General features: G+C 41.7%; 2 protein-coding genes across 2 annotated transcripts; both read left to right on the forward strand.

Moving 5' to 3' along the window:
• Positions 1–4,699: 4,699 nt before the first annotated feature.
• LOC148582047 (uncharacterized) lies at positions 4,700–11,184 on the forward strand. Its single transcript, XM_088495178.1, has 3 exons — positions 4,700–5,596; positions 10,895–11,014; positions 11,143–11,184. Exons 1-3 carry the CDS (start codon positions 4,700–4,702, stop codon positions 11,182–11,184), a joined length of 1,059 nt encoding a protein of 352 aa, XP_088351304.1.
• Positions 11,185–12,613: 1,429 nt separating this feature from the next.
• LOC107624132 (uncharacterized) lies at positions 12,614–15,045 on the forward strand. Its single transcript, XM_016326595.3, has 3 exons — positions 12,614–13,188; positions 13,416–13,735; positions 14,713–15,045. The coding sequence occupies exons 1-3, from the start codon at positions 12,831–12,833 to the stop codon at positions 14,827–14,829; spliced, it is 795 nt and encodes a 264-aa protein (XP_016182081.1). The 5' UTR covers positions 12,614–12,830; the 3' UTR covers positions 14,830–15,045.
• Positions 15,046–15,142: the final 97 nt, after the last annotated feature.

Genomic DNA, 15,142 nt, shown 5'->3' on the forward strand with positions numbered 1-15,142 from the left:
GCGTCAGGTCCCCCACATACGGCACCAATGTTCGTTTGCTCGTTGAGACCGATGATCGGTTGTATGGTTAAGTGTGAGCAACGGTGAGATGTTGAGAATCAGGACCTGGATGCGAGCTTGGCGAGGGGGAGTGGGGCCACGATTATCGGTAAGTCGGCGGTATAAGCTACTTGCAAGGACACTTCGATGCTAAAATTAGTGTCCGTATGATGAGGCGGCTAATTAGGATAAAAGAATGATGTACCTTAGGAGAGGGGTAGGTCTCTCCCTTTTTATACTTTATACTAGTGTGGATCTTTTCGCTCAAACCCATTCGCCTAAAAATTTCTATCAGTTGTCTAGTTCTTTTCCAGGAGGTGGTGTGACCTGTGGGTCACTTTAGCTTGTACGAATAAAAAATCTGTCAGATCTAGCGATGCTCATGGATCGGATCCGATTCGCATATCTGCGGTGTTTATTCAAATCCGATTTGAAAATTGCGGATATGGATCCGATCCGCAAGACTATCGGATTACGGATTTTTTGTAGATATTCGCATATCCGCGTATCCGCAAAAATAAAGAAATAAATAAGTAAATATTCTTTTTATGTTTTATTTCAACTAATAATTATTATATATGTTATATTATTTTAATTTATTATTTAAAAAAGTATGTTTAATATTATTTTAAGAGTAAACATATTTAAAAGAATAGAAAAATAAATTTTATTGATATTTTTTTAATAAAAATAAACTTTTAAAAGTGTTTTTGTGTCTTGTGGATATATCCGATCTGCATATTTGTGGGCCGGATCAGATCGGATCTGTTCATACCCTGACCCAATGATAAAGGTCCAGGATCCAGGCAAAGAAGCCCAACCCAAAGGGTTGGCCCTCACCCAGTACCAGCCTTCATCCCAAGAAGTCGGTACTGAACACGACCTGCTCCAAAGAAGTCGGATACGAGGGTTAGCTGGCAGATAACACTCATTCGAATGAGTAACTGCCCCTAGAAACTCTCTAACCACTTCATAGAGCCATATCTTAACCTCCCTAAGATATGGGAACGATTATCCACCTAAAAAGGTGGCACTACTTCAGCGGTGGTTATTGGTTCACCACTATAAATACACTGACACCATTCAGGTATCTCTAAGTTCCAATACTCTCTAACCTGCTCACACTCTTGCTAACTTAGGCATCGGAGTGTCTTTGCAGGTACCACCCCCCATTCTTTCACACATACAAGTCGGACGGAGGAACACCGAGTAACAGATCCACTCGAAAGCCACCTCCTTCATACGTTTGGGCCAACCAACACCATCCAGCCCATTAATCTCCGGTTACCCACCGTAACATTGGCGCCGTTGCCGGGGACCCGAGAGATCAACCAGTGATGGCGGATAGATCCCCTGAAGAGGGTCATGTGGAGACAGATTCTGAACAAGAGAATCTGAACACTGGAAACAATGAGGCAGACCAGACCCTTCACCAGGAAGCCAATGATCAACACAGGGAAGGCACCTCCGGAATCAAAAACCCGAAGGTAAATTCTTCGGAGGGGCGCGAATCAGAAAAAGAAGGACCATCCCACGCAATTGAGCTCATGGGATTAGTCCACAGTCGCCTCGAGCAGCTAGAACAGGAACGGGAGCGACAAAAGGAAACCGAAAAGAACCTAAAAGAGGAGATGGAGCGACGAAAAGAGTTAGAAAGAAAACTCTTAAAGTTAGAATCCTCCCTCAAAGGTCAGAACTCCCACGACGGTAGAGAAGATTCGCCCTTAGGGGGGGAAGATCCTTTTAGTGAGGACATAATGAGGGCAAAAGTTCCGAGAAACTTTAGAAGCCCCGATATGGACCTCTACGACGGAACCACTGATCCAAAGCATCATCTGAGCAACTTTAAAAGTCGGATGTATCTGGCTGACGCTTCTGATGCTACGCGATGCAAAGCTTTTTCGACAACCTTGTCAAAAGCAGCGATGAAATGGTTCGACAGCCTCCCTCCGAGGTCGATTACTAGTTTTGAAGACCTCTCAAGGAAGTTCTTGATGAGGTTCTCCATCCAGAAAGACAAAGTAAAACATGCACCGAGTCTCCTGGGAATAAAACAGGAGGTCGGGGAGTCCTTACGAGCCTATATGGAAAGGTTCAACAAAGCATGTTTGGAGATTCAAGACCTGCCCACCGAGGCAGTCATCATGGGGCTAGTCAATGGTCTTAGAGAAGGTCCCTTCTCACAGTCCATATCAAAAAGACACCCCGCCTCTTTAAGTTATGTACAGGAAAGAGCTGAAAAGTACATCAATATGGAAGAAAATGCTAAGCTAAGAGACCTGAGTTGGCGACCTGGTCACTCTCCCTCAACAAAAGAGAGGGAGAGGGAAGCCAAGAAGAAGGAAGAACTCGGCCTCGATAGGCCAAGAAAATATCACTCTTATACTCCTCTAAAAGTTCCTGTAGTGGATGTATACAGAGAAATTTGCAATACTGAAAGGCTGCCTCCCCCCAGGCCCATTAAAAATAAAAGAGGGGGGAGCTGCGGTGATTACTGTGAGTACCATAAGATATATGGGCACTCCACAAACGACTGTTACGACCTTAAAAATGTGATAGAAAAGCTGGCCAGAGAAGGTCGGCTTGACAGATATCTCATAGAAAGGTCGGACATTCATGGAAAAAGAAAGCGAGATGATATGGATAGAAGAGACCCACCACCACAAACTCCGGAGAGACATATCCATATGATCTCAGGAGGGTTTGCGAGAGGGGGACTCACAAAATCTTCTCGTAAAAGACATCTCAAGAGAGTTTACCAGGTCGGAGAGGAGTCATCCGACCTCCCTACCATTTCATTCACAAAGGAGGATGGGCAAGGAATAATCCCGGGGCACGATGACCCAGTGGTAATTACCATGATCCTGGCAAATGCCCATCTCCACAGAACACTAGTAGACCAAGGAAGTTCAGCGGACATCCTCTTTAAGCCCGCTTTCGACAAACTGGGATTAGATGAGAAAGAGTTAAGAGCCTACCCCGACACCTTGTACGGATTAGGCGACACGCCAATAAAGCCACTAGGATTTTTGCCCCTCCACACCACCTTTGGAAAGGGGGAAAATCAAAGACTCTGAGTATAGACTTCATAGTCATCGACGTGGGGTCAGCCTATAATGCTTTAATTGGCAGAGCTACCCTTAATCGACTCGGAGCGGTGGTATCGACGCCCCACCTCTGCATGAAATTCCCGACCTCAGCGGGGATAGCAACGGTGAGGGGAGATCAGAAGTTGGCAAGGAAATGCTACAATGAAAGCCTAAACCTGAGAGGAAAGAACAAAGAAATCCACACAATAGAGCTCGGTGGAGCAAGGATTAAAGAAGAGCTGCGACCACAGCCCGGGGGAAAAACCGAGGAGATTCAGGTCGGCGAAGAGGAAGGAAAAACCACCCACATAGGAGCCAACCTAGGGGAAACCCTAAGACAAGGGTTGACTAAGCTCCTAAGAGATAATTCCGATCTCTTCGCCTGGAAGGCCTCCGACATGCCTGGGATAGATCCCGAGCTCATGTCCCACAAACTCTCGGTCTACTCGGGGTCCCGACCTGTGCAACAAAGAAGACGCAAGCTCGACCCAGAGCGAGCCCTAGTAGTGGAAGAGCAAGTACAGGCGCTCCTGGAAGCTGGCTTCATCAGAGAAGTCAAATACCCAACATGGCTAGCCAATGTAGTGCTAGTCAAAAAACAAAATGGCAAATGGAGGATGTGCGTCGACTATACCGACTTAAATAAGGCATGTCCCAAGGACCCTTATCCACTACCAAGCATTGATGCCCTAGTAGACTCTAGCTCGGGGTATCAATACTTGTCGTTCATGGATGCCTACTCGGGGTATAACCAAATCCCGATGTACGAGCCAGACCAAGAGAAGACATCATTCATCACACCCAGAGCCAACTTTTGCTACGTGGTCATGCCATTCGGATTAAAAAATGCAGGAGCCACCTACCAGAGGTTGATGAATAAGGTGTTTGCCTCTCACCTAGGGAGCTTAATGGAAGTATACGTCGACGATATGCTGGTAAAGACCAAGAAAGAAGTCGACCTCTTGCCTGACCTTTCACAAGTCTTTGACACCATAAGGTCGCACGGGATGAGACTAAATCCTGCAAAGTGTGCCTTCGCGGTGGAGGTAGGAAAATTTCTGGGATTCATGCTAACGCAAAGAGGGATCGAAGCCAATCCCGATAAGTGTAGAGCTATCCTGGAAATGAGAAGTCCGACTTGTTTAAGAGAAGTCCAACAACTTAACGGCCAACTTGCAGCTCTCTCCAGGTTTTTGGCAAGATCAGCACTAAGATCCCTTCCACTGTTCTCCCTATTGAGAAAGGGACGCTAGTTTGAATGGACTCCCGAATGCGAGGAGGCGTTCCAGGAGTTCAAAAAGTTTTTGAGCCAACCTCCTATTTTGACCCGACCTGTAGCCGGAAAAGACCTCGTCCTATACCTATCCGTGGCAGACAAGGCTGTCTCAGCAGCCTTGATAAGAGAAGATGAGGACAGTCAACACCCAATCTATTTCATCAGTAAAGTTCTACAGGGCCCTGAGCTAAGGTACCACAAACTAGAGAAATTTGCCTACTCCTTAGTGATAGCCTCACGAAGACTACGGCTTTACTTTCAAGCTCACACAATAAGAGTCCGCACGAACCAACCCATGAAGCAAATCCTCCAAAAGACGGATGTTGCAGGAAGAATGGTTCAATGGGCAATAGAGCTCTCCGAGTTCGACTTGAAGTATGAAACTCGGACGGCGATTAAAGCCCAGTGCCTCACCGACTTCATTGCAGAATACGCAGGAGATCAAGAGGATAAACCAACTACATGGGAACTCTATGTAGATGGATCCTCCAACAAAACAGGAAGTGGTGCAGGCATAATATTGGTAGATGAAAGGGGAACCCAGATAGAGCTTTCCCTCAAGTTTGAATTCCCAGCTTCAAATAATCAGGCAGAGTATGAAGCCTTGATCGCAGGACTGAAGCTGGCAGAAGAAGTCGGTGCTACAAAGGTGATGATATACAGCGACTCCCAAGTGGTGACCTCCCAAATAAGTGGAGAATATCAGGCAAAGGACCCAAACATGAAGAGGTACTTGGAAAAAACTTTGGAGCACCTTGGGCGCTTTGCAGAAACCGAGGTGAAACACATAACTCGGGATCTAAACAGCAGAGCAGATGCCCTATCAAAGTTAGCAAGTACCAAGCCAGGAGGAAATAACAGAAGGCTGATTCAAGAGACTCTCCAGGAACCTTCAGTGGTAAAAATAGAAGACAAACAAGAAGTCTTCGAAGTGGTCGGATTAAACCTCGGATGGATGAACCCCTTAGTCGAATACCTGAAATTCGACATCCTCCCCAAGGAGGAAAAGGAGGCCAAGAAAATCCGAAGGGAAGCACAACACTACACCTTGGCAAGAAATATCCTCTACAGAAGAGGGATATCAACGCCATTATTAAAATGTGTACCGACCTCCAGAACCACCGAGGTATTAGAGGAAGTACATAGTGGAATCTGCGAAAACCATCTCGGAGCAAGGTCATTAGCCAGGAAAGTAATCCGAGCTGGATTCTATTGGCCAACCTTGCAGAAAGATGCCACAGAGTTTGTGAAAAAGTTCCAACCATGTCAAATGCACGCAAATTTCCACGTGGCTCCTCCAGAGGAGCTCATTAGCATCACTTCTCCGTGGCCCTTTGCAAAATGGGGAATGGATTTGTTAGGTCCTTTTCCTCAGGCGCCAGGACAAGTCAGGTACCTAATAGTGGGAATAGATTATTTCACAAAGTGGATAGAAGCCGAACCACTGGCCACTATCACTGCACAAAGAAGTCGGAGGTTCCTCTACAAAATATCATCACAAGGTATGGGATACCTTATTCCATTACCACAGACAATGGAACCCAGTTCACCGACTCCACCTTTAGAAGCCTAGTAGCCAGTATGAACATCAAACACCAGTTCACCTCGGTGGAACACCCACAAGCCAATGGGCAAGCCGAAGCAGCCAACAAAGTCATACTGGCAGGGCTGAAGAAAAAATTACAAGATGCGAAAGGAGCTTGGGCTGAAGAGCTCCCACAAGTACTATGGGCTTACAGAACAACCCCCCAATCCGCCACTGGAGAAACACCCTTCCGACTAGTTTATGGCGTAAAAGCCATGATCCCAATAGAGGTCAATGAGCAAAGCCCAAGAGTGATTTTCCACGACGAGATCGGGAATATACAGGGGCACAAAGAGGAGCTCGACTTGCTCCCCGAAGTCCGAGAAGAAGCCCAGATAAGAGAAGCAGCATTGAAGCAAAGGATGACCGCAAGATACAACAAAAAAGTCATTCGAAGGAGTTTCACCCCAGATGACTTGGTCCTAATCAGAAACGACATTGAAGTCAACAAATCTGGGGAAGGAAAGCTCGCTGCTAATTGGAAAGGACCATACAAGATCAACGAGGTCTTAGGAAAAGGCTATTATAGGGTAACCGACTTCGACGGCAACGAGTTACCAAGATCATGGCATGCTTGTAATATGAAAAGGTACTACAGCTAAAAGCGAACCCTACTCCCTGATGTACTCTTTTCCCAACTTCATGATTTTTTCCCAAAATCAAAGGGTTTTTTCTGAGAAGGGTTTTTAACGAGGCATCACAGTAGGGGCTAAGGGAAAATAGATTGTCAAAAGCCCTTAGTAGCAATAAGGTACCTCCTCAATTAATAAAGATCTCTTTCATTTTAATATCTCTTTTAAATTCCCTTTTTTATTCTCTTTCTACGAAACGCGCCGATTTAAGCTCGACAAAACGTGAAAATCCCATGAACCGACCTAGATGGTCGTCAGGATAAAACGACGAGGTACAAGTCGGCGTAAAGAGGCTATAGAAGTCGATCATGATAAACTCGGGAGCAGTCCGACTCATAAGTCGGAATGCGAAACCGAGTAAAACTAAAATGAATCGCAAAAGTAGCCTAAGTCACGAAAAGCTCAATGAAACGAAATTGAGTACTAGGAATAACAAAAAGAGATAGGAAAAAACTAAGAAAAGATTATAAGGCTGCCCTGAAGATCAAAAAGATTCAGAAAAGCAGACAATCCCAAAGAAAAGGTTTTTTCCAGAAAAGATCAAAAATCAAAAGAACTACGAATAGAAAAGCATGCGCGCACAAGGTAACTCAAAACCCTTATCCAAAAAAAGGGTATTTATTTAATCGTTAAAATTAAACCCTTATCAAAAAAGGGTATGATAAAACTATTTTGTTTACGGCCTTAAAAGGCCAAAAATTGTTCAAACATCAACAAATAAATATAAAGAGTTTAAAAAAGGGGGCCCACAAGCCGGACCCCCAATAGCCAACAAATTACTTCTTTGCAAGAGGAGTAGAAGGATCACCACCACCAGGACCAGGAGTTGGAGAGAAAGTCAGAGGAGCGGTAGAAGAGCTCGGAGCGTCCTTAGAGCGAGGAGGGGACTCTATGATCCTCTGCCCCCGAGTTTTCAAATCGGACTCGGACTCCACCACGGGGACAGGAGGATCCACGATGGCACCATCAATAACAATCTTATCAGGGTCTAAAGGAGAAAGGTCCAAGTCAGGAGCAATGACTCCGACCTGCTCCTTAAAAACCCTCCAAGCCTCATCAGCACCATCCGCAATAGAGTCCTCCAACTCGGTATAGGCCTTCCGGGCATTCAGCAAGTCATTCTTTACAGACACAAGATCATCAAATAAACTGTTGTAGCTGGCTTGCGCTGCCTTTCTCAAATCCACCTCCATGTTGCATTGGGCTTGCAACTTCTTCTCCTTCTCCCGGAGGCTATCCCTCTCCTCCTTCAGCTTGGCGACTTTCCCTTCCAACTTCCTCTCGTGCTCCTGATATATGCGAAGCCTGCCTTCCAGCTCCTCGACCCTCGAGGTCATCCCTAAAGAGCTGAGAGGAGTCTTCTCAAATATATCTAAGAGTTTGCCACAAACTCCCGCCGTCTTGAGACTCTCCTCAACCACAGCAGTGAGGTAGTGCCAAACAGAAACATCATCCATGCTCATACGAGCATGGGGATAAATGTTCTTTCGGACGAACGCAAGAGCGTCCGCCTCACCAGAAGCGCCAGACTCTAAGGTCTTACGCTTCTTCTTCTCTGGTTCAGGAGTAGGTCGGACAGAGGGGGGTGGCAGAGAGGAAGCAGAAGAGGAAATCACAATAGATTGGGAGGGAGTCCCGACGTTCCGAGGAGGAGGAGGAGGAGAGACAACCGCCCTAGCACCACCAGACCTGGCACGAGACCTCGCCTTGGCCTCCTGAACTCTTTGGTAAGACTCCTGGGCATTTGTTTTTGCCATCTCTGAAAAAAGCAACAATTGATAGATTAGACAAGTCGGAAGAATTAATCAGACAAGTCGGAAAACCAAATGAAAGCTACCTAGTTGCGCCTGGATAAAACTCGGAGACCCCTGGAGAAACTTTTTCGTGTCCAAGTATGGAGACCTCCCCCAAACTTCTCGGAGGAACCCCACAATGGCTGGCTCCACATCATCCAGGTCGTCAAGACCATATTTTTCACAAGGGGAGGCCTCCAACCAGTATAAAGGAAAGCGGGGGGAAGAATTATCATCCAGGAAAAAGGGGTGGTGACCCTCTACAGCTTGCACTTTGAAAAAATAGTTTTTGAAGTCGTGGAAGGATTCGTCAAAAAGGGTGAAAATTCTCCTACCTTGTATGGCTCGGAACGATACCCACTGTTGTTTATTGTTTAGCCCACTAAAGGATTTTGTCATATGAAAAAGATAGAAAAAAATCTTTAAAGAAGTCGGGAACTCTAAAGCCTGGCTGATGAATTGATAAATTTTCAAAAAACCCCAAGAGTTGGGGTGAAGCTGGGTAGGAGCGACTCGGCAATGACGTAAAACAGACATCTCAAAGTCTGAAAAAGGAAGAAAAACACCCAAACGGGTGATCATACACTCATACATAAAGAAAAAATGGGAGGCCGCCTCATTAGCCCTCCCAAAGCAAACCCGGTCTTCTGGACCCGGGGCCACTAACTCATACTTCGGCTCGTCTTCCTCAGAAGAACAAATTCTGTGGCGAGTACGAAGATGGGTGATAAACTCAGAATCGACTGAGGGTTCCTCCCCTAAGACTGTGACATCAACCCAGTGAGAGAGAGCATCTACAGAAGCCATTTCTTTTTCTAAAAAAGGGGTGACAAAACCTACAAGGGGAAAAGAAAATCACCAACACGGTCTCTAAAGGGAGGGGGATGCGAAACTAAAGTCTGCAAATCAAATTTATCTACAAAGGCATATTAAAGAACTAACCTTTTATCTGGAAATGAGGGTTGGAAGCAAAAGCCTTCGAAAGCACAAGAATACAGTACGAACGAATGCAAGGGAAATTTGAAAGATCGCAGAAACGAAACAATGAAAGAGAGAGAAAGTATTTATAAGAACGTTAGGGGCATAATGGTAAAATAGGGGCAGTCATTAATGAAGATGCACCGTTACCAAGGCTATTGAATCCCTACGCACACCCCTAACGAACACGACGCATGATTAGACGTAACTGTCAGAACCAAAAGGTCACGAAAGGTCACGTCGGTTTCAAACCATCACGTCGGTCCTCTTACAAATCGGCTACGACCCCGAGTAGAATACTCGAACCCAAATCTTAAAAAGAAATTGGGCTCGAGTAGGGGCACTGTTCATACCCTGGCCCAATGATAAAGGCCCAGGATCCAGGCAAAGAAGCCCAACCCAAAGGGTTGGCCCTCACCCAGTACCAGCCTTCATCCCAAGAAGTCGGTACTGAACATGACCTGCTCCAAAGAAGTCGGATACGAGGGTTAGCTGGCAGATAACACTCATTCGAATGAGTAACTGCCCCTAGAAACTCTCTAACCACTTCATAGAGCCATATCTTAACCTCCCTAAGATATGGGAACGGTTATCCACCTAAAAAGGTGGCACTACTTCAACGGTGGTTATTGGTTCACCACTATAAATACACTGACACCATTCAGGTATCTCTAAGTTTCAATACTCTCTAACCTGCTCACACTATTGCTAACTTAGGCATCGGAGTGTCTTTGCAGGTACCACCCCCCATTCTTTCACACGTACAAGTCGGACGGAGGAACACCGAGTAACAGATCCACTCGAAAGCCACCTCCTTCATACGTTTGGGCCAACCAACGCCATCTAGCCCATTAATCTCCGGTTACCCAGCGTAACAGAATCCAAACTTAAAAATTATGAATATCGGATCCGATCTGATTCGATGATTTTAGTGCGATCGGATCGAAATTTTAACCATATCTAATTCAATCCGATTCACATTCACCCCTATTAAGATCAGTAATCTACCGAATGGATTTTCGGCCCTTATTAGGCTGGGCCAAAAGAGATGTATTATTGTCAAGGTTGCGAGAACCGGACCGGTCAATAAACCGGTAAGGTCACTGGTTCAATGGTTTACTGGTTCGACCGGGGTTCAACCGGGGTTCAACCGGTTTAATTAAATATTAAATAAAATTATTAAAAAATCTAAAAATAATTTTAAATATATAAAATCAAGGCTTAACCTTGAAGTATACTACAATATCACTAGTGATTGACACAATAGTAAATACTGCTAGCTTTTCTTTTTGGCATTACAAGGGTGTGGCTACTTTTCTCTGCCAAAGATGTTTACAGAAAGTATTCAAGTCTTATACAGATACAAAGATACTCAGCAATAAAAGTTTCATGGATAATGTTCTTCTCAAGATCATTGAACAATTTAGCCACAGCTTTGTTATCACCTTACCAATTGATTTCGGAGCATTATTGTTCCAAAGCTTCAAATGTTTCCGGAGCAGGTAAAGATCATGATGCTTCATCTTGAATGGTTGAGTCCTGTTGTGGAAGGAGTGTTCTCTTTGACAAAGATAGATGACATTGCAATTGCTCAAGGTTCTAAGGCTCGGCCAATTTTCAAAGTAACTGCTCATTGGAGGAAAATTTTATTCAAGCAAACTTCTTATACTCAAGAAATTCAGCAACATAGTTGGTAGTAAATACAACCAATATAGTTATTTTCTCTTAAAATTATTGGTATTTCTTCCAGATATGCTTAATCTTTTACTCTGTTTCATGTCATGCTGCTTAGTATTCCTTTTCAATTACTTTTGCTATTTTGTATCATTTCTAGCTTTTGATTGGTACATTGAGGAAAATCATGACTATATGGCATTTTGTATTTGTCAGATGATTAATCTTTATCTTACAATTGAAATTAAAAAGCTCTCGCTCTTTTCAAGATAGAATATAATTCAGCAACCAAAATCATGAAGTAGCAAACAAATTCATGAAGCCAGCAAACAAACAAATAACCTCAGAAAATGAAAAATCAAAATCAAAATCGAACAAATAAAGCAGCAAACAAATTCATGAAGCAGCAAACAAATTCATGAACAAATAACCTCAGTTCATGAAGCAGCAAACAAATTCATGAACAAATAACCTCAGAAAATGAAAAATCAAAATCAAAATCGAACAAATAAAGCAGCAAACAAATTCATGAAGCCAGCAAACAAATTCATGAACAAATAACCTCAGAAAATGAAAAATCAAAATCATGAAGCCAGCAAACAAACAAATCATAATCAGAAGGCAGCAAATAAATCAAGAACAGAGTCTTACCGGCGGCGAGTGAGGACGCGGTGTCGGCGACGCCCCAACGAGTAGGCGAGCTCGACGACGGCAATGAGGAGGCGGGCTTGGCGAGAAGCAGGATGCGATGGTGGTTGCGGCCCTCAACATCGGCGCTGCTATGGATGGGTGTGGGTGGCTCAGTGGCTGCTTGCTTGGGTGGCTCGGTGGTGAATTTGGGGCTTGGTGGGTGAATGCAATGGAAAGGGGAAACTGGAAAGTGGAATGGAAACTGATTAGGGTTGCTGTGGGTTACGCGATTTCTCCTTTCTCTTTTTTTTTTTAAAAAAAAATCCAAAACGACGTCGTTTTCTTCCTCAGAGTGCAAACCATCAAATCGTAAAAAAACCGGACGGTTCTCCCGGTTCACCGGTTAATCACCGGTTTGACCGGTTTTTTGCTAGACGGTTTTTGGCGTTATCCGGACCGGCTAAGTGACCGATTCTCATTTTTCCGGTTGAACCGGCCGGTCCGGTCCGGTTTTCAGAACCATGATTATTGTCATGCCTTGGTTGTATGTCTGCGATTAAAACTTAAAAGTGAGGTCATAATGAGTCATACATTAGTATAGCTCGCTTGTGTGTTCGGTGGTGGTTTCAAAGGTTACGATACAATATTAGAAATTACTAACACCTATTTTTGGTATAAAATAGTGTGCACGCAATTATAATTACACAATGAATTTTGAAAATTAATTAGATAAATGTTGTTAACAACAATTGCTTTAAGAGAAAGTAAATGAAAACTTTTATTTAAAAAAAAAAAAATCATAATTTCATGATTCATATAAAAAATATTTTTGTATTTTTTACAAAAGTAAAAAATAAAAACTTATTTTAACAATATAAATAGATAATTCAAAACCAAAAAAAAAAAAAAAATCCAATAAGAAGCGTATGGTAGAGGATTTTCTCCTTGTTGGGGCATGTGGACCGTTCCTAAATTTGTCATCTTTAAGAATAGACAAAAACTCAACTCAAACCATCTCATCATTTCATTTTATTTGCTTTCCTTATTATACCTTTTCAGTTCACTCTTCTCCCACATGCTACAACACACCCTTCTTCATTTGTTTCCTCAACTATCAAATTCTAGACAGAGATCATGGATATTGAAGAGTGGGAGTACCTTCCAGATAATGGGTACCTTGATTTCAATGATGAGGGTGGCAAGCAAATCTTCCTTGGCAAGAGAAACTTAGAGCCAAAAAGTGCTTTTGACATGGATTACTTTTGTTCATCTCCACCAAGAAGCCCAAGGACCATGATGCACAACAATCACAATCACAATCAACTTGTTCCTCTTCCAATTCTTTTACAACCCAGAATCGGAAACTCCTCATCAGATAAGAGAGACATCACAAACAACGTTGTTTCCCCTAAGACAGTTGATCATGATACTGTCTCACAGGTTTTCTTCAAGACCAAGGAAAACGAATTCGCCGACATGAAATTGGACACAGGTATATAAATACACGTGTTATTTCACGCATTTTTAATGTGTATTTTATATTTTCGACAAATATTCTATATAAATAACTGAATTTTTGCATATACATTGGTTTTTATGTATTTTATACGGATAGCTGATTCTTAGCATTAGAGAATGTTCTAGAATGTTCTATATACATATAATACCTTGGCTAGAACATTGTTTGGTTGATTATTGGTGTTGCTAACATGCATACAGGTAGCTTCAAATTTGAGGAGAAAGGCGAGATGATTACGTCTCCAAGAATGATAACTTCGCCTAGAATGAAGATTGAGAAGAAAGAAGTTCTTGGGATGGAGTGTGATGATGAGGATGAAGAGGAAGAGGATCGAAGTTGGGAAGAAGAGAATGAGGGTGGATTCAACATATGGAAGTGGAGCTTGAGTGGGGTTGGAGCTATCTGTTCTTTTGGTGTTGCTGCAGCCACCATCTGTTTTCTCTTCTTTGGAAGCCACCAAAAGAGGAACAACATCCTTCACGACAACAACATTCGCTTCCAGATCTATGCCGAAGACAAGGTTAGTTAAGAATTGTTAGAATTTAATCAAATCTGTTAAATTATTTAATAATTTTTATCTATTAACTTCACATAAAATTTAATATATCTGAATTTTTATCATCTGAACATATTTTATAAAAATAATAATTAAAAATTATTAAATAAATTGATATGATTAATTAAATTGCATAATATATGACACGAATCAATATTTTAACTGCTATCTCTACATAAATAATTAGGAAAAATATAGGGAGTCAATGAAATATTTGTATAATGTGTACAATGGAAGTTTCGGGAGTATTTTAGTGTTATATTTTTCCATCAATATAAACTTATAGGATGAGTGGTATTATGATATGGTATTTTTAGATCTGAAAGGTTAAGAGTTCGATTCTTTGTGAACTTTAAAATTAGCTTATGATCCATTGGCTCCCTAGCAAGACTCAAATAATTATTCTTAAAAGAGTAGGAATTTATTTGTAGAATATTCATAAACATTATTTAAAAGACAAAAATATTATTTATAACATAAAGTTTTTTTAAAACCTTTACTTTTTGAAAAAAAATTATATTTCAAACTAAGTCTCTCTTTGAAATATTGAACAATTTTTTTACTTTAGTAGATGATTTTTTTTTTTCTAATAGATCTTTTGAGATAAATGTGTTACATCACGGATCTGGCTAATTTTTATATTATGTATCCGTGTCACAATAAAAAATTAAATTTTAGAAAAAAAAAATAAATGGTGTTGTAAAACTAATTGCAAAATATGTAATCAAAATATTTAATTAACTTCTTACTATTTTAAATGTCATATAAACATTAATATCTAATTAGATGACCGTATAAAAATGTAAAACAATTAAATTCGTGATACTACTTTGAATGATGAATATTTTAGCCAGATTAGGTTAAAATTTTAATAAATGCATGGTTATGAAATTATTGGATAATTGGGCTGACCCATGAATATAATTTGGATATGATTGCAGAACATTAAAAAAGTGGTACAGCATGCAACAAAATTTAATGAAGCAGTTTCTGTAGTGGCAGGTGTTCCTATAAGCAGAGCTCACATAACCATTGGAGGTTACTATGATGGACTTTGAACCAATTATTATGTGATTATTTCTTGAAAAAATTATTGGCTGTTTAAGCAAAAATATACTTCTGTAAATAACATGATGCAGGGATACTTCTGTTTTCCTTGTAGATACACTAAATTAGCTAGGGAAAAAAAAATTAGAGTGAAGATTATTTAGATTTGTCTCTATTAATTTTTGTTTTGGTTATATTAGTGCAAAGGAAAAGATTAAAGAGTTCAATCTTTCTATCAAATTAGTCATTAAAAAAGAGCTACAATTATGAAACTTCAAAAAACAAAATCTATATATAAAACACTATGCATGATAGTGTTTGAAT

Source organism: Arachis ipaensis, chromosome B10, assembly GCF_059453495.1.
Source record: "Arachis ipaensis isolate K30076 ecotype BB chromosome B10, ASM5945349v1, whole genome shotgun sequence".
NCBI classification, from domain to species: domain Eukaryota; kingdom Viridiplantae; phylum Streptophyta; class Magnoliopsida; order Fabales; family Fabaceae; genus Arachis; species Arachis ipaensis.

Excerpts from the sequence above, each read along its gene's own strand:
- LOC107624132 (XM_016326595.3), top strand. The coding sequence starts at position 12,831 with ATGGATATTGAAGAGTGGGAGTACCTTCCAGATAATGGGTACCTTGAT. Across the intron at positions 13,189-13,415 it reads CGACATGAAATTGGACACAG|GTAGCTTCAAATTTGAGGAG; the intron begins GTATATAAATAC and ends ACATGCATACAG. Across the intron at positions 13,736-14,712 it reads AGATCTATGCCGAAGACAAG|AACATTAAAAAAGTGGTACA; the intron begins GTTAGTTAAGAA and ends ATATGATTGCAG.
- LOC148582047 (XM_088495178.1), top strand. The coding sequence starts at position 4,700 with ATGAAGCAAATCCTCCAAAAGACGGATGTTGCAGGAAGAATGGTTCAA. Across the intron at positions 5,597-10,894 it reads CAAGGTCATTAGCCAGGAAA|GTAAAGATCATGATGCTTCA; the intron begins GTAATCCGAGCT and ends TTTCCGGAGCAG. Across the intron at positions 11,015-11,142 it reads AGGCTCGGCCAATTTTCAAA|ATATGCTTAATCTTTTACTC; the intron begins GTAACTGCTCAT and ends TATTTCTTCCAG.